The sequence below is a fragment of the Telmatherina bonti genome, assembly GCF_933228915.1.
Source record: "Telmatherina bonti genome assembly, chromosome: 9".
NCBI classification, from domain to species: Eukaryota; Metazoa; Chordata; class Actinopteri; order Atheriniformes; family Telmatherinidae; genus Telmatherina; species Telmatherina bonti.
Genome location: NC_136627.1, coordinates 4,283,659 through 4,307,757, shown reverse-complemented (window position 1 = coordinate 4,307,757; position 24,099 = coordinate 4,283,659). Strand labels below are relative to the sequence as shown.

Sequence of the window (24,099 nt, the reverse complement as noted above, 5' to 3'; positions counted from 1 at the left end):
CTTCTATCACTGGGGAATGGTTTTAAACTGGAGTGACTGTGGGATTAGTTTGTGTAGTTTTAATGGCAGTCAATGGGAAATGTTTGGCCACCAGACGGAGAATCTGATACTTCATGCAGTCAAATGAACTCAGCTGTTAATCTTCTAGCTGTTAACCCTCTGACATTTGTGTTATACAAGAGATAATTCAGTTTTATAATAAACAATGCAATAATTTAGATCCTTAAACTGGCATTTAAATGGTAAAAATCTTAAAATTTTGGTGGTTTTCAGTAGGTCTGAGGTTGTTTAAGCAATTTGTGACAAAAAAAGCTAAAAAAAAACAAAAAACAAAATTGAGATCTGATTATTTTTAGTGGTTTTGTGTGCATTGACGGGTTTGGTCACGAAGCTCACCAGAGGGAGGTAAACGAGGAAGGCACGCTTGTAGAAATTCTGCTTTGGAAGACAGATGTATAATATGCTAAAATGGAGCTTGTTAAAGTTTGCTGTTACCTTTTCATTCTCTTATTTTATTTATTGAGATAAGACAGTAATTGAAGTATCATGAAAGTGATGTTTAGGTGTAACAGACAGGAAAAAACAGGAGATGAGTGGATGGCGCACAGCACCAGGGGGAGGATTGAGAAAGCCAAAGCTAGTTAGAGCCAAGGTGGAGCTGACCGAGCGTGAAGCCGCCGTGCATCTCTAATGACATCAACAGCCTTTGTTTATGTGCTGCATGTGCAGATCTCCGCGGAGAGCCCCTCCATCTCCTGCCAGCTCGTGTCAGAGCTGCGACTGCTCAGGTGGTGACACTTTAACTTTCTGCTGTCTTTTACAGCAACTTTCTCCCGTTTCCCTCCTAAATTACGCAACCAAACAAGCTTGTTTCTGCACTTTTCCCCACATATTATTTTTTTATTCCAACACCAAGCGTCGGAGTTATTCGTCTTCTCCGTGGCTTCTTAAAATGCACCTGGTTTAAGGGATTTTAGCAACTTTGAAGCATTAGAAATGTGTCATTTATATAGAGAAGTCTTTTTGTCTTCATCTTGTCTTCCAGTGCGTTCTTCACCTTCCTCCTCTCTTCATCGTACGGCGTCAGAGGCAGCGTTGCTAACGGAGCTCCTAGGGGGCTGTGAAGCTCTGTGAGCCATCGGTTGTGCGCTGCTGAGAGGATGAGGAGGACACTGACACTAATGACCACGAAGCCGTGCAGCCCGACCACTCTGCATGCTGAAGCTTTCACAGTGTGTTTAGTGACGGCGCAGGTCGAACAGAGAGATCCATGTTGGGATTTCATCACCAGCTGATGAAAGAACACACCAACGCTCAGTGTTGTGTGTTTTCTGCGTGTTGCTGCACGGTCTGCTGCAGAAACACACTGATCTATACTAACGCTGTTCTGGTCAAGCAGCTTCGCTCGGGTCATAACTGCCGCTGATCGCTGCTGCTTGCCGTCTTCCTGCACCGGTTATGTTGTGATTTACAGCGACATGCATAAATATGGGCACCCTGATTCTGCTTCGGTCAATACTGAGCATCTTAAAGATGGCGATGTCGCAGGAGTGTGTTTTATATGTTACTGTTTTGATTGAGATGATGGAACCTGTCCGTGGTCTGTTTACTGTAAGGAGTTTGTTGCTCAGAGTCTCTCGGTTCCTGCTGAAGGTCCTTTACTCCTGAGAGTCTGGCTGTTGTTCACCTGCTGCCCGCCGCTCTGGGTTGATGTTCAGGTCAGGCTGTGAGGAAAATATCTGAATGTTCTTCCCTTCAGGAGTCATGTTGAATGTTAGCAGATATGTTGTTATTGTTTCATGTTCAGCTTTGTTTTTTGGCGTATCGTCTGATGCCTGCTTTCTGAATTAGCTGGTAAAAACTGGATCTATTCCTCCTTGTCTGTACCAATTGCAGCGAAGCCTCAAAGCAGTCATGTTCTTGAGGAAGATAGATGTGTTTTCCTCTTTGCCTTCAGGCGTGTTTCTGAAAACAGGAGGTTGTGAGGCGGCTGCAGCTCAGGTGGAGCAGCCGTCTAAACATTGCTTCCCACCCTGCCTCCGTATGAGCATTTCAGGCTGCATGGTAGGCCTCTACGCAGTATCTCAGCTCTTCCTAGGACTGATCTCTTCTGGCGGAGATGTCTGATGTTTCACCAGGTATCTGTTGGAGTGCTCCCATCACTATGGGTACTACTGTTGCTTTCACCCTCCAGGCCTTCTCCAGGTCTTCCTTGAGGTCTTGGTACTTCTCCAGTTTCTCCTTTTTCCTGATATTTCCATCATTGGGGATGGATACATAGATCACTACGGCTTTCCTCTGCTGCTTCTCCATGATCACTATGTCTGCTTGGTTGGCCACCACCATTTTATCTGTCTGGAGCTGGAAGTCCCAGAGGATCTTAGCCCTCTCATTCTCCACCACCTTGGGGGGAGTTTCCCACTGGGACTTAGGGGTCTCCAGTCCATATTCTGCACAGATGTTCCTGTACACTATGCCGGCTACTTGGTTATGGTGCTCCATGTATTCTTTGCCTACCAGTATCTTGTACCCTGCTGTGAGGTGCTGGATTGTTTCTGGGGCTCCTTTGCATTGTCTGCACCTGCCTGGTCTGGTAGATCTGGGATCCTGCCTGGTCTGGTAGATCTGGGATCCTGCCTGGTCTGGTAGATCTGGGATCCTGCCTGGTCTGGTAAATCTGGGATCCTGCCTGGTCTGGTAGATCTGGGATCCTGCCTGGTCTGGTAAATCTGGGATCCTGCCTGGTCTGGTAGATCTGGGATCCTGCCTGGTCTGGTAGATCTGGGATCCTGCCTGGTCTGGTAGATCTGGGATCCTGCCTGGTCTGGTAGATCTGGGATCCTGCCTGGTCTGGTAGATCTGGGATCCTGCCTGGTCTGGTAGATCTGGGATCCTGCCTGGTCTGGTAGATCTGGTGCTCTATAGATTCTGTACCTTCATTAGTGCCTCGGTGCTGTCCTTCAGTCCAACCCGCCGCAGCCATTGGTAGGACTTGTTTATACCGACCACTTCAGCTGCATATATATCCCCTCCTTTTGGCAGAACCAGCGAGTATTTCAGATGCTAATGTCTGTATCGGTCCAGCTCTAGTAAGAGTTGAGCCTTCTTAACAGCCCGTAACCCAAGAAAACAGTTGCATGCAGCGTTACAGAATACTGAAATGCAGAGCGTTTTAGGCTGAAAGTTTTATTTATAATAAAAAATGAAAGAAAATAAGAAAAGAAAAATATACATACAAACATATGTACATATGTACAAACACATACGTATATACATACTAAAAAAAAAAAAACAATACAAAAATTCATATTAATAATGACAATAATTCCATATCAATTTAATAATTAAATAGATTCGTGAGATAAAAGGAGTTTGAAAAAGGAGTGGGAAGAAGTGAAAACTTATTTGGTATTCCCACCCATTTCTACTCATCCAGTTTCCATTCTGTCGCTGCACGGGAAAAGTGAACAGAAACAGATCAAACAGCGTGCTGTCTGTCTTTTCACACACAAAATAAACTGTTGGTTGTAAAATGAGCCATTTTTCGGCACAAATTACCACCATAAACTACACCTTTCAGGACTAAATCAAATCATTTTCACCCTTTCTTCTTCTCTTTAGTTTGCTACTGATGTGAATGATTTACCAGTTTAACTGGGCAGACCATGGTTCATCTACCTAACTAATTAATTCCATGATTTTTACAAAGCTGCCTGACATAAATGTATTTTTCCTTCTTAAATAACTCCGCTGTCGGTTTTCCTCTGCAGCAGTATAATTAGTTCCCGGGACTTATTATGAAAGGTGTTAGCCGTTTATTGATTGAAGCCACACATGCTTTGTGACACGTTCTTGCATTGTCACTTCCATGCACAAGCGCGAACATGTGCACATTCTGCTGAGAGCACACATGGACCCAGACGTATTAACTCATTCATTCTGTTCCACATTCACACGACAGCACCCCATTGCTAGGATAAGAGGTGTAAGCCCAGCTTTTCTCCATTTAAACCACTCCAGCTCTCTGGATGCCTGCACGGCCTGCATTCCCAGACAGGCATAACTCGTATATGCTACAACTTAAGCACATAGCATGGCATTTTACTGGCCTGTTGTGTTATTGTGACAGAGATCAAAGGTTGAACTTAAAAGTCCTGTGCAGAGAAAACCCTGCTAAAGGTGGTATTACATTTATGCTGAGTTTTTCCAATGGCCTGTTTTTACGGTGAACAGTCACGCCCTGCGTGAGTGAGTCAAACAATAAGCAGCTTTAACAAGCAATAAAAAGACACAACTGATAAAGCATCTCTCCAGCTTTAATGACGAGCTGCTTTTTATTAAAGACAAGGAGAATCTTAATTCTAAGGCTGCTGAGCATGTAAACGGGATGAATATGAGAGATTTTTCTGGAATGTTAAAGAGGTCATGGCAGTCGTAGGGAAGAGTGGATGATTGATACTCCTGCACGCTCAAGACGGTGTACATATGGCTTTACCATCAGCCGCTGAAGGAATGCTTTATGATAAATGATCACCGCTTGCACTTTCCTTGTCAGCGCCACAGGTCAGCTTTTAGAAAGATGTCTTAGTTGACATTCTTTTGTTAATGCACGCTCAACTTTCATATTTCACCGCTCATTATAGGGCTTTGCAGGGTTCTGGCAGAAACTGTATGCAGAATTTAATCCGGTTTAAAAAAGTCCTTGTAGTTTTCAGATCAGGTAAATGAACTGGTTCGGGATGTTAGACCGTCAGCTGAAGCCTGGACAGGTTCGAGACAGAAGACCAGACTGGATCAAAGTGGTTCAGTCCAGCAAGGAGTTAAAAATCCTGTTGAGTCCAAGTCCAGGAGACTGGAGACACCAGACTACTTGGTTTAATTCAGCTTTATTTGTACAGCATCACAACAAGTCATCTAAACTTTCACAGACGGAACCAGGTCGCCGGGATCCAGTTCAGACCAGACTATGTGAACCAGTTCATGAAAAATAATAACCCAACAGATTCCGTCACATCGTCCATGATGAGCATCAGTGCAGCGACGGTGGACAGGAAGGACTGCCTTTTGGCAGCAGGAAAACCTCCCTCAGGACCAGAACCTGGAAGGAAAACCTCCATCAGGACCAGAACCTGGAAGGAAAACCTCCATCAGGACCAGAACCAGTAAAGAAAACCTCCCTCAGGACCAGAACCTGGAAGGAAAACCTCCATCAGGACCAGAACCAGTAAAGAAAACCTCCATCAGGACCAGAACCTGGAAGGAAAACCTCCATCAGGACCAGAACCAGTAAAGAAAACCTCCATCAGGACCAGAACCTGGAAGGAAAACCTCCATCAGGACCAGAACCAGTAAAGAAAACCTCCATCAGGACCAGAACCAGGAAGGAAAACCTCCATCAGGACCAGAACCAGTAAAGAAAACCTCCATCAGGACCAGAACCAGGAAGGAAAACCTCCATCAGGACCAGAACCAGTAAAGAAAACCTCCCTCAGGACCAGAACCTGGAAGGAAAACCTCCATCAGGACCAGAACCAGTAAGGAAAACCTCCATCAGGACCAGAACCAGGAAGGAAAACCTCCATCAGGACCAGAACCAGGAAGGAAAACCTCCATCAGGACCAGAACCAGGAAGGAAAACCTCCATCAGGACCAGAACCAGGAAGGAAAACCTCCATCAGGACCAGAACCAGGAGGAAAAACCTCCATCAGGATCAGACTGGGATCTGGTTCAGCTTCCTGGATCCAGACAGGGATCTGATTGGTCACTAAAGGTTTTATATGTGAGGAGAAGAATATTAAATTCTAGATTTCTGGATGAAAGAGACTGGTTTTCTTCAGGTTTTCTACAGGTTTTCTTCTGGTTTTCTTCTGGTTTCCAGCAGAGCTGCTGGATCCAGCAGATGTGTGTCTGACTGTCTCATCAGCAGCCCAGCTGATTGGACTTAGAGGATGGGAATCAGCAGCCCTGGTGTGAGCTGATCCATGAGCATGTCGGGTCGGAGTGTGATAGTCTGATGTCCTTGTCAGCGTGGACACACACAAACACACACACAGTTGTGATGAAGACGAGCCACTCAGCTGTCAGCTCCACCACATGTGACAGATGAGGCGCTCAGCAATCTCAGTGACAGGCACAAGATGTCCCGGACTGCCAGGGGCGTGCACACCAACACACACACACACACACCCAGCGTAAAATGTAGCTCAGGCAGATGCGCTCAGCTGCGAATCATGCCTACTGGTCAAATATATGTTTTTAGGGATGAACAGGTTGCTGTGGAGGACAAGGCCAAAGCAAGCGAGTGATCTCCTGACATTTTAACTAATCCCTTCTAGCTTGTGGTTTCTTGCACATTTGCGATATTTGCTAGCAGCCAGAATTGGCTTTTTCACATATGCAAGCTGTCATGTTGGATTGAGCGGTGACATGCTGCAGAGCAGGGATGTGATGGCTGGAATGCTGAAGCGGGCTGTGATTGGATTTAGATGACACTGCTAGCTGGAGGCTAGCGGCCTTTCCATGGGTTGAGAAGTGGATTCTTTAACTGCTCTGGTGTCTCATTCGTTGGCAAATCTCTCACCATGAAGCCAGCAGCGTTTTGAAGACTTGCTGTGATACGGTGAGGAGCTTCCTCCGACTGGCAGCCGGCTGTAGGACTCAGCCTGCATTCTGCAGACTATGAGCTAGCACTGTGGTGTTTTCAGGCGTCGGGTGCAGCATGGCTGAGGTGTTGTTAGTCATCGTCTAACTTTGCAGCGACATTTAGGATTTCCTGTGCCTATCTGTTTACGTCCGGCAGCCCTGTCAGGTCACAGTGGCATTGCGTGATGTGTGTGAGGAAACAGGCTGTACCTGCCACAGCCCCGTGTTTTGTGGCTCTGGGCAAACACACGGTACCTGTCAAAAGCAGTTAGAGCGCTGCTCAGCAGCCTGCCCTGCATGGCATCCCGTCAGACGCCAGCTGAACTTTTCATTTGTCAATTCTGAAAGGTTAGCGCTAAAATCGGCAGCGACAGATGCAAATGGATGGATGCTCTCTTGGCATTTTTGTGCAGGGATGCTTGATGTCGTCTAGACCACCTTACCTGCCCCCGCCGCCTACCTCCATGGCCTCTCTTTAGGCCCCTGGTTTCCTTTTCAGTACGCTCATCTCTGCCAATGCGGGTAATACCTCACCCTTTTAGGGCCTGATTGAGTTCTGTTTGGGGTTTGGCCAAGTGACGTATTGGCCGAGTGGCGTATTGGCCAAGCGGCGTATTGGCCGAGCGGTGTATTGGCTGAGCGGCGTATTGGCCGAGCGGCGTATTGGCCAAATGTCGTATTGGTCAAGCGGCGTATTGGCCTCGCGACGTATTGGCCAAGCGGTGTATTGGCCAAACGTCGTATTGGTCAAGCGGCGTATTGGCCTCGCGACGTATTGGCCAAGCGGCGTATTGGCCAAACGTCGTATTGGTCAAGCGGCGTATTGGCCTCGCGACGTATTGGCCGAGCAGCGTATTGGCCAAACGTCGTATTGGTCAAGTGGCATATTGGCCTTGCGACGTATTGGTCGAGTGGTGTATTGGCCTAGCGACGTATTGGTTAAGCGGCGCATTGGTCAAGCGGCGCATTGGTCAAGCGACGTATTGGCCTAGCGACGTATTGGTCAAGCGCCGTATTGGCCTAGGGACGTATTGGTCAAGCAGAGTATTGGCCTAGCGGCGTATTGGTCAAGCGGCGTATTGGCCTGGCGGCATATTGGTCAAGCGACGTATTGGCCTAGCGACGTATTGGTCAAGCGGCGCATTGGTCGAGCGACGTATTGGTCAAGCGGCGTATTGGCCTAGCGGCGTATTGGTCAAGCGGCGTATTGGTCGAGCGGCGTATTGGTCAAGCGGCGTATTGGCCTAGCGACGTATTGGTCAAGCGACGTATTGGTCAAGCGGCATATTGGCCTAGCGACGTATTGGTCGAGCGGCGTATTGGCCGAGCTGCGTATTGGTCAAGCGACGTATTGGTCAAGCGATGTATTGGTCAAGCGGCGTATTGGTCAAGCGGCGTATTGGCCTAGCGGCGTATTGGTCAAGTGGCGTATTGGCCTAGCGGCATATTGGTCAAGCGGCGTATTGGCCTAGCAACGTATTGGTCAAGCGACGTATTGGTCAAGCGGCATATTGGCCTAGCGACGTATTGGCCTAGCGACGTATTGGTCGAGAGACGTATTGGCCTCGCGGCGTATTGGTCAAGCGACGTATTGGCCTAGCGATGTATTGGTCAAGCGACGTATTGGTCAAGCGGCGTATTGGCCTAGCGACGTATTGGCCGAGCGGCGTATTGGCCGAGCGGTGTATTGGTCGAGCGACGTATTGGCCTAGCGATGTATTGGTCAAGCGACGTATTGGTCGAGCGGCGTATTGGCCTAGCGACGTATTGGTCGAGCGGCGTATTGGCCGAGCGGCGTATTGGTCGAGCGACGTATTGGCCTAGCGATGTATTGGTCAAGCGACGTATTGGTCAAGCGGCGTATTGGCCTAGCGACGTATTGGTCAAGCGACGTATTGGCCTAGCGATGTATTGGTCAAGCGGCGTATTGGCCTAGCGATGTATTGGTCAAGCGGCATATTGGCCTAGCGACGTATTGGTCGAGCGGCGTATTGGCCAAACGTCGTATTGGTCAAGCGGCGTATTGGCCTCGCGACGTATTGGCCAAGCGGCGTATTGGCCAAACGTCGTATTGGTCAAGCGGCGTATTGGCCTCGCGACGTATTGGCCGAGCAGCGTATTGGCCAAACGTCGTATTGGTCAAGTGGCATATTGGCCTTGCGACGTATTGGTCGAGTGGTGTATTGGCCTAGCGACGTATTGGTTAAGCGGCGCATTGGTCAAGCGGCGCATTGGTCAAGCGACATATTGGCCTAGCGATGTATTGGTCAAGCGCCGTATTGGCCTAGGGACGTATTGGTCAAGCAGAGTATTGGCCTAGCGGCGTATTGGTCAAGCGGCGTATTGGCCTGGCGGCATATTGGTCAAGCGACGTATTGGCCTAGCGACGTATTGGTCAAGCGGCGCATTGGTCGAGCGACGTATTGGTCAAGCGGCGTATTGGCCTAGCGGCGTATTGGTCAAGCGGCGTATTGGTCGAGCGGCGTATTGGTCAAGCGGCGTATTGGCCTAGCGACGTATTGGTCAAGCGACGTATTGGTCAAGCGGCATATTGGCCTAGCGACGTATTGGTCGAGCGGCGTATTGGCCGAGCGGCGTATTGGCCGAGCTGCGTATTGGTCAAGCGACGTATTGGCCTCGCGACGTATTGGTCAAGCGATGTATTGGTCAAGCGGCGTATTGGTCAATCGGCGTATTGGCCTAGCGGCGTATTGGTCAAGTGGCGTATTGGCCTAGCGGCATATTGGTCAAGCGGCGTATTGGCCTAGCAACGTATTGGTCAAGCGACGTATTGGTCAAGCGGCATATTGGCCTAGCGACGTATTGGCCTAGCGACGTATTGGTCGAGAGACGTATTGGCCTCGCGGCGTATTGGTCAAGCGACGTATTGGCCTAGCGATGTATTGGTCAAGCGACGTATTGGTCAAGCGGCGTATTGGCCTAGCGACGTATTGGCCGAGCGGCGTATTGGCCGAGCGGTGTATTGGTCGAGCGACGTATTGGCCTAGCGATGTATTGGTCAAGCGACGTATTGGTCGAGCGGCGTATTGGCCTAGCGACGTATTGGTCGAGCGGCGTATTGGCCGAGCGGCGTATTGGTCGAGCGACGTATTGGCCTAGCGATGTATTGGTCAAGCGACGTATTGGTCAAGCGGCGTATTGGCCTAGCGACGTATTGGTCAAGCGACGTATTGGCCTAGCGATGTATTGGTCAAGCGGCGTATTGGCCTAGCGATGTATTGGTCAAGCGGCATATTGGCCTAGCGACGTATTGGTCGAGCGGCGTATTGGCCAAACGTCGTATTGGTCAAGCGGCGTATTGGCCTCGCGACGTATTGGCCAAGCGGCGTATTGGCCAAACGTCGTATTGGTCAAGCGGCGTATTGGCCTCGCGACGTATTGGCCGAGCAGCGTATTGGCCAAACGTCGTATTGGTCAAGTGGCATATTGGCCTTGCGACGTATTGGTCGAGTGGTGTATTGGCCTAGCGACGTATTGGTTAAGCGGCGCATTGGTCAAGCGGCGCATTGGTCAAGCGACGTATTGGCCTAGCGACGTATTGGTCAAGCGCCGTATTGGCCTAGGGACGTATTGGTCAAGCAGAGTATTGGCCTAGCGGCGTATTGGCCTGGCGGCATATTGGTCAAGCGACGTATTGGCCTAGCGACGTATTGGTCAAGCGGCGCATTGGTCGAGCGACGTATTGGTCGAGCGACGTATTGGTCAAGCGGCGTATTGGCCTAGCGGCGTATTGGTCAAGCGGCGTATTGGTCGAGCGGCGTATTGGTCAAGCGGCGTATTGGCCTAGCGACGTATTGGTCAAGCGACGTATTGGTCAAGCGGCATATTGGCCTAGCGACGTATTGGCCGAGCTGCGTATTGGTCAAGCGACGTATTGGCCTCGCGACGTATTGGTCAAGCGATGTATTGGTCAAGCGGCGTATTGGTCAAGCGGCGTATTGGCCTAGCGGCGTATTGGTCAAGTGGCGTATTGGCCTAGCGGCATATTGGTCAAGCGGCGTATTGGCCTAGCAACGTATTGGTCAAGCGACGTATTGGTCAAGCGGCATATTGGCCTAGCGACGTATTGGCCTAGCGACGTATTGGTCGAGCGACGTATTGGCCTCGCGGCGTATTGGTCAAGCGACGTATTGGCCTAGCGATGTATTGGTCAAGCGACGTATTGGTCAAGCGGCGTATTGGCCTAGCGACGTATTGGCCGAGCGGCGTATTGGCCGAGCGGTGTATTGGTCGAGCGACGTATTGGCCTAGCGATGTATTGGTCAAGCGACGTATTGGTCGAGCGGCGTATTGGCCTAGCGACGTATTGGTCGAGCGGCGTATTGGCCGAGCGGCGTATTGGTCGAGCGACGTATTGGCCTAGCGATGTATTGGTCAAGCGACGTATTGGTCAAGCGGCGTATTGGCCTAGCGACGTATTGGTCAAGCGACGTATTGGCCTAGCGATGTATTGGTCAAGCGGCGTATTGGCCTAGCGATGTATTGGTCAAGCGGCATATTGGCCTAGCGACGTATTGGTCGAGCGGCGTATTGGCCGAGCGGCGTATTGGTCAAGCGACGTATTGGCCTAGCGATGTATTGGTCAAGCGACGTATTGGCCTAGCGATGTATTGGTCAAGCGACGTATTGGTCAAGCGGCATGCACCAGATGGACCCGTGCTTACTGCCACCTCTTTGATCTTCAGCCTTCGACGTGCATGAAAGCTGGTTTCCAGGTTTTACTAGACCTGCTTTGCTTCTTTCAGACACATTCAAACCTGTTGCACCCAAACTTTGCAACATTTTAAAACTTTGTCATTTATTTACATAATTTTAAAGCCACTGCTGGTGTTTTGTGTGAACGCTGTGAATTCTGAGAGACCTGGGGAAAAAAACCACACAATAAATAAAAAGTGTTTGAACGTCTTGTACCTAAATTTAAAATAAAAAAACAAAAATCAAGAACAATAGTTTTGGTACTTTTTTAAATTTAATAAGACCATAAACATAATAATCCATTTTAAATGTAATAACAGATAATAACTTATTAATTTTGGACATTTTTGGGTCCATAAAGCGAGTAACATAATAATATTGGCCCTTTTTAAATACTATCTGGTTTAAATAAATAAATAATTGTCTGTAGGCTTGTTTGATGGGGATTGGGTCAGAAAAAACGAGACCTGAAGGCAAGCCATTGACAAAAACACATTTAACAAACAAACAAACATGTTGTTTATTGTTGTAGGTGGAGCTAAAGATGAAGTATAATGACCAGCACTGTAAGTCCAGAGGTCTTCTTCCAGGCCATCGCTGGTATGAGATCCAGGCCTACAGAGCTCTAAATCAAGCCCTGGGGAGGTGAGCTTGACCTTTGCACCATCGGTACTACACACTCTGTTTGTGACCTCTTCCACATTGAAGCCCTGAATCTTCCTCTTCCAGGTGTATCCGCCACAGGAACGACTGGGGAGCTCTGATTCTTGTAGATGACCGTTACGGGAACAATCCTAACAAGTACATCACAGGTACTGGTTAGGCTGTTTGTGATAAGCTCTCATTGTCAACACTAGATGGCAATATTTACCCACTGTAAGGTTATTCTGTCTCTTTGCCCTCTCAGGTTTGTCTAAATGGGTCCGTCAGCTCGTCCAGCATCACAAAACCTTCAGTAATGCCATGCAGTCTCTGCTAGCCTTCTCTCATGTGCAGCAGAAGGTGGAGGTGGCTCCTGCAGACAGCCAGGCCCTCAGCCCCACTGAGTCTTCTTCCAGGAGTCACCTCCCCTCATCTGATGAGGAGCAGAGTCTGCCCAAAAACACATCCAAACCTCAGCAGGACACGAGCCCCCTCACCTGCGACTTTTTCTCTCTAGCTCAGCTGAAAAGGGGAAATAATGAAAATGCAGGTGAGATAAACAGAAATGTCTTTCAGGTTTATTAAAGGCTTCAGAAAAACACGTTTCCATTGGGCCAAAGCGGATTTACTGTGCTTCACATGCTTCACGTTATTGCTATTATTATAGTTTTCTCTTCAAACTTCAAGATATTTTTTATATTTGGTCCAATGGTCTTTTTATTTTAAATAAACCTGTATGTAGAAGTTGAACATTTTACTCCCAGTCAGCATGCAGACATGATGTTTCCATGTTTCTTCTTCCTGCTACTATCCACCTGCTCTCCTCACTGCTGCACCTCCACCTCAGCTGCATCCCAAACGTCTTCTTGGCTTTATTCCAGCCATAGAGGATCATTATTTTCCTGCTTCTCTCATCACTTGTTGATCTTTGGCTGCTCCTGATTGGACGTTACCGTCAGTTTAAGCTCTCTGATTGGTGGAAAGTCTGACAGGAAGTGTCTTCATCATCATGTCCAGGTGAAAATAGAGGTCTCTTAGCAACATGGTAGTGATGGTGATGAAGATGTGATAAATAATGGTGGATTTACCATCTAGAGTCTCTGAATAAACACTACATGTTGTGTCTGGACTGTAAACCTCCTGGACGGATAGAAACGCTGGAAAACCTCCTGACACTGGTGATGATACGCGTGATATCACTTGGTGGTCTAGTGAAGTTTTAAGCATTAATAAGATAAATAAACACATAAGGCAATAAATGAATTAAATAAAAAAAGAAATGGTGTGTAATACTTACAGTAATAGAAATAATAATATAGTACAATACTATATTATAATAACAATAGTATAATAAATTATTTAAACTGTATTATGAATATAATTCTGCAAATAAATATTATTATTATTTGGTCATTGAAGTAATGAGCTGCTGTGCAGCTTCCTGTGATGATGGTGATGATGATGATGGTGAAGATGATGATGATGGCTGAGGAATCACTAGAAAATAATTACATTTTCCCGTGCATCCTTCTGCAACATGTCTGGAAGATTTCAGGATGTGGTTTATGTGTTAAAATGCCTACAGGAAGTTGCAGGTTGTCGTTGTGGGACAGAAGACTGGCGTAAATCTTCCTAGCCTGCTGTTTTTGTCGTCATTCAGGCTTATTGATGCGTTTTCGTCTGAAATTGCAAATGGAAAAGGAATCAGACGGAAGCCGTAGCCGGTGTTGCTGCTGCGTCTGTCACACACTCCTTTATGTTCAGAAAAAACTGGTCCATATGTGCAGCAACCAGACAGCATGTTGGATCCCGTGTACATGCGAAGCAACCAATCATGACAAGCGTTTTCTTTCTGTGGAGTCCTGGTGTTGCGCTGCGGAGCGCTTCAGCATGACATCACCAGGAGGAAACATGTTGAGGTGACATGTTTGCACATCGCCTTGGTGAGCAGCCATTGTCTTTGGGGTCAAGATGAGGTTGAGCTGTTTGCCAAGTTGAATCCAGTGTAGTGGATGAAGTGGCAGAAAGGCCTTAACCCCCCCCCTCCTCTCCCTGCCTGCCTCTCCACCTCCCTCAGAGCTGGGGGTGGGAGGCCATGGCATCAGTTGAGTGGCTTGCCTCATTACTGTAAGGTCTTTTGCGTGCCTGAGTAGCGCTGGAGCGAGCTGATGAGCAGATGTTGGACTGTTGCTTTTAATTAAATCCCCTTGACCTTTGTTTGGGGTATATTGAGCGTATGCCCACATTTACTATATCTTTATTTACCCTGGGCCGCCACAGGACTCCGTTATTTTTCTGGTTTGAGGATAAAAAGTCTCTCTTGTGAGCTGATAATAGATGTTAAATGTTCTGATTTTGCTTTCTTGCTGCAGAGCCCTTAAAGATGGCGGACATTCCCGCAGCAGAGCAGCTGAGAGCCCAGCCTCTGTTCCACATCTTCAGCAGCAGTCCCAGAAGCAACGACTTCAAGAAGCCAATCTTTAAAGCCAAGGCAGGCGGTAGCATCCTCCAGCCGGAGAGCCTCCAGGTCTCTCCACTGCTCGAGCCGGAGACGTTCAGCCCTGAAGGAGGAGCCGGGGACGGGTCTGAAGTCAAAGCAGAGACCGATGATTTGGCTCCACAAACACCCCGAGCACACTCCTCTGATGAGGACGAGACTGTTTTCTTCACTCCAGAACTTTTTGAGGGAGATGAAAGTGAAGAGAGTCCGCAGAAAGGAGTAAAAACTGAGACACCCCCCAGGATGGTCCCGGGAGCAGAGAGCCCTGCGATGCTGTCAGAGGAGCTGTTTGGCTCTGAGCAGGCCCAGTTAGCCTCTGCATGTGATGGACAGAGGTCTATTTCAGTCAGAGAGGAGAGCACAGAGCTGTCACAGGGACAAAAGGAAGAAGTCAGAGGAGGGAAGGGAGAGGAGGTTGAGATCCAGAGCAGAAAGACAGGCAGTAGGCTTTCCAGGCTGTCCAGGTCCAGGCAGAGAGTCTCCTCCACTCAGACAGGTAACAAAGAGGACACATGAAGCAGGATGGCATCCTGTACAGGATTAGTAAATTACTATGAAAGTGCACTCGTTTATTTAGGTATAGGAGTCTGTCACAGCTGCCTGAGGCAATTAGTCCTCGCCGTAATACCACGAAGACGAGGAGGCTTCAGCATCATGCAGTGTGACAGCTCGGCTTATTAAAAAAACACAAAACTACCCAACAGATCTGAAACTGCGGCTCTGATTAAAGGCTGCTTGGACAAATCATTAAAACACCGAAGCAGCATCATCTGTGTTCTTCAGAAGTACCTCATCATGCTGTTGTGTTTAATGATGTGACTGGAGGTAATGAGTGCAGAACGTGGATGCTGTATCATGCCCGATTTAACACTAAGAGGGGTCTTTATATTTCCACTTTCATTTCCAATTAAGTAATTTCCTGCTGTAAAGCAAAGCAGGATTAATGGGGATTTGCTCTGGTTTGCATATGTTCTGATAAGCCATATAAAAGTTTTTTATCTGTTTCTCTTTCCTTCATAAATACATAAAGTTTATGTGTAATAGAAGTAAAAGTGACCAAAACCCTGAAAAAAATGCAAATAAATCAAAATTATTTTAAACAATAAAGATGGGGGATCGGTTAACTGAGATATTGCTTTAAACTAAGTTCACAAATGTTATTTTCCTTTAGTATCAACGTGCATTTACATCCTCCTGCAGGGTAATTTTGTAATTGTGACATCTGCAGTCAGCAATCAGCACTTTAATATCGTTTTATCTCCACGCAGGATGATCAAACAGGCGGAGATGAAGGGATGACATAAAACATGATCACGCTGATGTGATCCGTCTCATTACATGACAAACTTCACCAATGTGTGATTTGCGTGCAGGAGCAGACAAGTGTTTCATTAAAACATTTCTTTGTTCATCAGCTGACTAACCAGGACCCTCGCCCACGTAATGGTGCATGAATGCTCGTTAGCCTCATCAGAACTGGGAGCGTGGAGAGGCCGGCGAATGTGTGTTAAAAGCATTTAATGGCGAAGCCACGTTTCTGGAAGGCTCTGTGTTTTTTTCATTAACATAATTCAGCCTTTCTGCGACCAAATTGTTAACGTTGCGCCTAGAAAATATTAGTCAGGAATCCATTCCTGTTACGCTGCAAACGGGATGTGCTCAGATGAGATCCTGGTATTGGTATGAAGCGGTTTTATGTGGTTGTTAAACAGAATATTAAAAAACACAATCTTTGGTGGGAAACCACTTGGAGTTGGAAGGAAAAACTTTATCTTACTTTACTAAACTTTAGCGTTTTTGAGCTTCTCAGGATTAAACATGACTGGAGAGAAGTCATGAATAGTAAAACAACCACGACTCCAAACATTTTGTAGACTACATGATTGATTTTTTTCCCTTCAGCTTGTAGAAAATATCTGATGTCGACAATGAAACATGTTATCAAAGTTTTTGACAATCTGGAGGAATTTCTACAAAACATTTTGCTATATCAAGTCTGATTCCAAACAGACTGTGTGTAAAGAAAAACAATACAATGATTTCTAGAATCCCATCAGGTCGTATTTACTTCCCAGTAGAAGATAAACATCATATCAGCTGTTAAAACTATCAATCTGATGCAGCAACACGTCTGTAGATAGTTGGAACAGGAGCAACAAAAGGCTGGAAAAGTTAACAGGTCAGTACCATGATGGGCACAAAAGGAGCATTTCAGAGAGGCAGAGTCTCTCAGATGGAAAGATGAAGAGAGATTCACCAGTCTGAGACAAACTGGGCCTAAACATTCAGAATAATGTGAAGATCCACCGTCATCTACAGATCCAGAAAATCAGATGGAATCTCTGTATGCTGGGGACAAGCCTGCATGCTGGTGATGTTCTGCATCAAAACCAGACATGATTCTGTACTGGAAACCAGTGCATGGACTCAGGAAGCTTCCAGAAACCAGTGTGAACCTAGTTCAGGCTGAAATCCACACATGCAGGTTAAAACTCCATCATATGTGAAGAGGATTCAGAAACACGCCGTCTTCTCTGGACCAAAGTGGAAACCTGGACGGGAAAGTTGCAGCAGCGACCCTGTCAGTGTGGTTTCCTGAATGCACCGATGCTGTTCTCACAGTTCTGACACACCAGGCAGCTGCTGTCTGAAACTGTGCAGCAGATGCACAAAGTCTCCAAACTCCTTTTTTAAAACATATTTGAAGTAAATCTCTGCGAAGTCCATTAATATCTGATAATGGACACCTTGGAGGACCGTCTAGATATTCTTTCTGCTCTGTTCTGCCCGTTTGTCGCTAACATTTCTGTTGCCACGGTTACCAACTGGAGTTTGAGCCAGCGTGGTGATTTAGAACTGGGTTATTTGACTGAACTTTTTTTTAACCGGTGTCCATTATCACTTTTTAACGGACATCCTGCAGCCAATCAGAATAGAGTATTCACCCAGACCATGGTATATCCTTTTTTTAACCCTCGGTTCCACTTATAATAAAATGCTAATTTAACTTACAACCACGGTTGTGAGAAGTTGGATGGCCAAGCATCCAGCTTGTTATCAGCCTGCATCTCTGATGGGATGGGGTTGCATTAGTGCCGATGGCGTGGGCAGCTTCCACATCTGGGAAGCTCCATCAATGCTGAAACATCTGCTCCCATCCAGACAACGTCTCTTTCAGGGAAGACCTTGCAGATTTGTAAACCGAGGAGAAGCTGCTGGTTGACCCATTCTTGGATTTCTGCTTCCATGATGCTCCAGATGTTTGTACTGGTGAAACTGGACTGCAGCAGACCTGTTCTCCTGTTCCACTATGCAGCTGTGATGATGCAGGATGTGGTTCAGCATGGTGAAACAGGAGAACTGGTCTGCTGCAGTCTAGTTTCAGAGATTTACATTTTAAACACACTTCGGTGTGTGCAGACGACGTAGAACACTTCGTTGCCTACGCAGTCAGCGCACTTGGAGGTGTGCAGACCCTGAATTGAGAAACACTCTTTAACTTGAGGCGGCGCCTGAAGTGTCCAATCAGATTTTAGTGGAGGCCAGTGCCACCCTGCACCCCTTTAGCCCCGCCCCTGGTCAGAAATGTCCCTTTTTGAAGGAAATTGTTCATACTGCAGAATATGAGCTCAAACAGCTCAAAGTAAGACTGCGAGCCCAGCTTTTCGCTTACGTTGTCTTCTAGGTTGGTCCCTGTGTTTACCACATATAAAGACGGAAGAGATGCTGAGTTGTTGCTTAATGCAGCTTTAAAGAACACCCAACAAAAATACTGTTCAAAAATAATGTTTTTCTTTGCAAAAAGAAAAAAAAATGGTTTCACTTGAATTGACAGGACTCTACCAAGTCCAGGATGCAAGGAGGGCCAGTCTTCAGCCCGCAGAGACCAGGAGAATGAGGCTAGACCCGCCCAGGACAGATCTCAAGTTGGACCAGTGTTTGAAGAGCACACGGTCCAGAGTCAGCCCTGATAAAGTAAACTGCTCAAAAAGTGCTCATCTGGAGCGTCCGCCAGCAAACAGCCGGATTTCCCGCCCAGAAATGGGACAAAGCTTGAAACGAAGTGTGTCTGTGACGGTGGGAGATCAGGAAGCCCTGAAAACCTCCACGTCGACCATCAGTGTCTCGTGGGACGAGCTGGTCACTGTTTCTCCTAAACAAGCAAACAGTGGAGGTTTAGAAGAGGCTGCAGGAAGTCAGCACCACGAGCCACAAGGTAAATCTCACCGGCCAGTTTCTACACCATCATACACAACAACCAGTTTATTTACTGGGAAATTTGATCAGCCCACAAGGTCAGGAGAATCAGGAATAAGAGTTCATCTCATGTGGATGTCCATGCAGCCATGTCAAAGCTTCATAAGTCAGGGTTTTACAACCAGAAATGTACTGAAACAGGCCATGCAGTGGTAGGACGAGGATTTCAGCTCCCAGTTTGTGTCTTTCTGGAGGAACTGGTTTGACATGGACCCTGGCATCTGTGTCCCATTTCAACTACTAGAAAAAGAGTCAACCTTTTTTAAACTTGATTAAATCCCAGAAACAAAAAATGGAGACAGAGAGGTGTGTTATGATGACAAATGTCAAGCAATACAGATTTTATTTAATGACTAATTATGTTTGGATTTAAATGATGAATAAAAACATTTCCAAACTTCTGCAGAGAAGACAAGATGTCAGGAGGTTATTCTGGATCATGTGTACTGCTCACAGATTTATCATCTAATCTGGCATCTGAGGATTTCTTGTGCATTAATAAGCTGAATTAAAAGCATTGTTTTATTTGGAACAAGCTGTGAAGGTGCAGAGAACTTACAAGCAGAAACGCAGGCGGCTGAAGAATTCCTCCCCAAAAACAACGGTGAGACTGCAGGAGATTTATTTCCTTTAAACGGCTCATACTGACTCATAACTTTGGTTTTTAATTCTTACAGATATTTTTATCCATGCAAAGAAGAAATAAAAGCCAGTTTTTCACATGTATATGTTTTACTCCGCTTCCAGAGCATCCCACAGCAGACACCATGCTCTCTGGGACTCTACTGCTCTGTCTGTGAAAAGGAGCTTCTTCCTGATGTCCGTGGTAAATAAAATATAAAATTATTAGCATTAAAACAGTTCCAGTAGATGAATCTTCTGTACTTTCCTGCCTATACGGTTCAGGTGCTTTGCGGCGAGCTGTGTGTGAACATCTGGCAGCTATGAGAAAAGACATGTTTAGTTCAGCTGAATCGAGGCGCTGCTGCCAGTGTGGTCTTCATCCACCATCAGATCCAGACACCTGTCTGCTGCTGGTTCAAGGTCCCACCTCTCTGGAGGCCCTGAGGACAGCTCTGCAACCCGACTGCAACACCTTAACTGGTGGGTTGACTGGTCTGATCAGACAGATGCTGTGTTAAAGTAGCGAGTCAAACATCATGCCATTTGTGCAGCATATAACGCCATCTGGAACGCCCAGGACTGCTCGGTTACCAGGTTTCTGCAGTGTAAAGGCTGCGCCTCCCAGAGGCCTGATCCGCCTGCTGCTGTCCTAGCTGCAGATATCCTGTACCCAAGAAACCGCCGTCAGGATCAGGTGAGTGTGTGGGCAGTTTCAGCTCCTGTTGGGGTTTAATGTCAAGATTTATCTGATGAAACACTCTGAAATTAGTCCTCTGCTTTCAGTCACTGGAACTGGCTTTATGTATCATATGGTGTAAGTCTTACTGGTCTGATGGGAGTTTTTCTGTCCAACTGGGCCAATACCCCTCAATTGACCCCTAGGGGTCAGTTGTAGGCCCAGTTCTTTTCTCCTTTTTACGTGTTTCCTCTGTGTGCTATTTAAAAACCACCATCATGTTTAACTGTTACGCTGATGATGTGCTGATTTATTTACACCTAAAAACCAAAACCTTTGTTCATCCGACGGCTTCCAGAATGGCAACAAACTTCCTCATCAAGCATAAAGCTGAGATTAACCAGACTTCATGTATGGTTGTGACAGTTATTTATGGGTTTTTTTGTACGTCTTCTGAAAGAAACCTGAGTTTCAGCAAACAAATTAGTTGAGCAGTCCAGACCAGCTCCTGGCTGAGGTGAAGCTCTCCCCAGTGGACTTCGGCTAGACACAGATCCATTCCTTTATCTCAACTCAACTCAACTCAACTTTATTTATATAGCGTCAAATCACGGCAATGCCATCTCAAGACGCTTTACAGACAGAGGGGAAAACATAATGAAGGCCAATTCATAACAGCCTATATAAGGAAACCAACAGATTGAGTTGAGTCCAACTCAATCTCCCATCCTGAGCAAGCACACTGGCAACAGTGGGAAGGAAAAAACTCCCTTTTAACAGGAAGGAGACCTCCGGCAGAACCCGGCTCAGGACAGGCAGCCATCTGCCTCTGCTGTGGGGGGGGGGGGGGGGGAGGACAGAAAGATAACAGACAACAGGAACTGCTACTCCCGGCCAGGGAGACCTGCTGAGACAGGAGACATACATGTTAATGATGCAACACTGTTATGGGGGGGGGGTAAAAGAAAGAGATAAAGAGAAAAAGAAAGAAGCTCAGTGTATCAGGAAATGTCCCTCAGCAGTCTAAACCTATAGCAGCATAACTAAGGGATGCTAACCATCCCTAGCTATAGGACTTATCAAAAAGATAAGTCTTCAGCCTAGTCTTAAAGGTGGGGAGGGTGTCTGCTTCCCTAACACTAACTTGGAGCTTATTCCATAAGAGAGGGGCCTGATAACCAAAGGCTCTGCCTCCTGCTCGGCTCTTTGAGACTCTAGGAACCACAAGTAAGCCTGCAGTCTGCGAACGAAGTACTCTGCTTGGTATATAAGGAACAATGTCTTTGATATATAGTGGTGCCTGGTTGTGGAGGGCTTTATATGTAAGGAGAAGGATTTTAAATTCTATTCTAGATTCAACAGGCAGCCAATGAAGAGAGGCTAAAACTGGAGAAATATGATCTCTCATGCTGGTTCTGGTCAGGACTCTGGCTGCAGAATTCTGGATCAGCTGAAGGCTTTTCAGGGCATATTTAGGACAGCCCAGTAATAGAGAGTTACAGTAATCTAGTCTCGAAGTAACAAAAGCGTGAACCAGTTTTTCTGCATCACTCCGAGACAGAATGTCCCTAATTTTGGCTATATTACGTAAATGAAAGAAGGCTGTTTTAGTAACCTGCTTAATATGTGGGCCAAAGGACAGGTCAGGGTCAAATATTACTCCAAGGTTTCTCACTGTAGCACTGGAAGCTAAAGTAATGCCATCCAGGTTCATTACAAAACGGGAAAATTTAGCTCTGAGTTTTTCAGATCCAACGAGAATTACTTCAGTCTTATCTGAGTTTAAGAGGAGAAAATTTCTAGACATCCAAGTCTTTATGTCTATGAGACAATTTTGTAGCCTATTGGGCTGATTTGTTTCATCTGGTTTAAAGGATAAGTATATCTGAGTATCATCTGCATAACAATGAAAGTTTATTCCATGCTGTCTAATAATTTTGCCTAAAGGGAGCATATATAGCGTGAAGAGTATTGGTCCAAGTACAGAACCTTGAGGAACTCCATGACTTACTGTAGTTTGTGAGGAGGACTTGTCATTTACATGAACAAACTGAAGTCTATCAGATAAATATGATTTAAACCAGCTTAACGCTGTACCTGTAATTCCAATCACCTGTTCTAGTCTTTGTAACAGAATGTTATGATCGACTGTATCAAATGCAGCACTAAGATCAAGCAAGATAAGTACGGACTCAAGTCCTTTGTCTGAGGCCATAAGAAGGTCATTAGTAACTTTCACCAATGCCGTCTCAGTACTATGATGAGCTCTAAATCCTGACTGAAACTCCTCGCATAAATTATTTCTGCTCAGGTGGGCATGTAGCTGAGCTGAAACTATTTTCTCCAGAATTTTGGACATAAACGGGAGGTTAGATATAGGTCTATAATTTGCTATCACCTCTGGATCCAGAGATTGCTTTTTAAGTAAAGGCTTGATTACAGCAGTTTTAAATGATTGTGGTACATATCCTGTCACTAAAGACATATTGATAAGATTTAGTAGTGATGTATTAATTAAAGGGAAAATGTCCTTAAAGAGGCTCGTTGGGAGAGGGTCTAAGATACAGGTGGATGGTTTAGATGAAGCTATTATTTTAGTTAATTCAGAGGGTTGGACAGGACAGAAACTATTTAGACACAAGTCAGATCCTGGTTCTAAGGATGCTTCGGAGACCACAACAGGCTCAACATTATAGGTAGAAGGAAGAGTATTGTGAATTTGATCTCTAATAGTGTCAATTTTATTCCTGAAAAAATACATGAAATCATCCCAGCTAAGTGAGAAAGAAATACATGGCTCCACAGCGCTCCAGCTCCTAGTAAGCCTAGCTACAGTGCTGAAAAGAAACCGAGGGTTGTTTTTGTTTTCCTCTATCAATGATGAATAATAAGCTGTTCTTGCCATACGTAAGGCTTTTTTGTATATGCTTAAACTTTCTTTCCAGGTTAAGTGAGACTCCTCTAGTCCTGATGAACGCCATCTGTTTTCCAAACGCCTTGATGCCTGTTTTAGAGCTCGAAGCTGGGAATTAAACCAGGGAGCCTTCATAATCTTACCTAATTTCTTCTTCTTTAGGGGAGCAACATTATCCAAGGTTGTACGCATTGAAGCTATTATAGTATCAGCATGCTAATCAATCTGAGTGGGAGTAAGGCTTAAAGGGGGACTCTCAGTCATGCTAACACATGGTAGATGTGAAAAAATTGATTCAATTGATTCTTTAAATTTTGTAATATTATTGTCTGATAAACATCTACTATAGTAGAATTTATTTTTGGTCAGTGAGTAATCAAATAAAGTGAATTCAAAGGTTAATAAGAAGTGATCGGACAAGACAGGGTTTTGAGGAAATACTTTGAGCTTATCAGTCTCAATACCAGATGTTAGAACAAGATCAAGAGTATGACCATGAGAGTGAGTGGCTCCATTGACATTTTGTGAAAACCCAATTGAGTTTAGAATAGAGCTAAAGGAAATGTTTAAACTATCATTTTCATCGTCAACATGAATATTAAAATCACCTAGTACAATGACCTTATCAGTAGTCAGCACTAACTCAGACAAGAGATCAGAGAATTCGGTCAGAAACTCGGAGTAAGGTCCAGGTGGGCGATACACTAATGCTAAAAGGAGCGGTTTCTCTGAATTCCATTTTGGATGAGATAAATTTAATGTCAGGAATTCAAAGGATTTATAGTTAGTTTTGTGCTTAGGATTAATTAAAAATTCTGACTTAAAAATAGCTGCAACACCTCCTCCTCTGCCTGTAGTTCTAGGAATGTGAAAGTTTAAATAGTTAGCTGGCGTAGCTTCATTAATACTAACATAATCCTCTTGCTGTAACCAGGTTTCCGTAAGACAGAATAAATCAATGTGGTGATCACCTATCAAGTAATTGACTAATAAAGACTTATTTGGGAGGGATCTAATATTCAGTAGGCCACACTTTGTCTTATTTTCAGATTTTATTAGATCCATTGTTTTTATTTTTATGAGGTTTTCACGATTAACCCCAGAAGTGTTTTTGTGTTGTTTAATTC

At 45.8% G+C, this 24,099-nt stretch overlaps 1 protein-coding gene across 1 annotated transcript in view; it reads left to right on the top strand.

Moving 5' to 3' along the window:
• Positions 1 to 18,186, top strand: part of brip1 (BRCA1 interacting helicase 1) — a gene marked incomplete at both ends in the record, with an annotated part of 79,686 nt that extends 61,500 nt beyond the window's left edge. The window contains 5 exons of the mRNA XM_079246644.1: positions 11,892 to 12,004; positions 12,089 to 12,171; positions 12,267 to 12,551; positions 14,374 to 14,997; positions 18,122 to 18,186. Coding sequence (XP_079102770.1) covers positions 11,892 to 12,004; positions 12,089 to 12,171; positions 12,267 to 12,551; positions 14,374 to 14,997; positions 18,122 to 18,186 — 1,170 coding nt within the window. The remainder of the gene's footprint in view (positions 1 to 11,891; positions 12,005 to 12,088; positions 12,172 to 12,266; positions 12,552 to 14,373; positions 14,998 to 18,121) is intronic.
• Between the last annotated feature and the right edge of the window lie 5,913 nt (positions 18,187 to 24,099).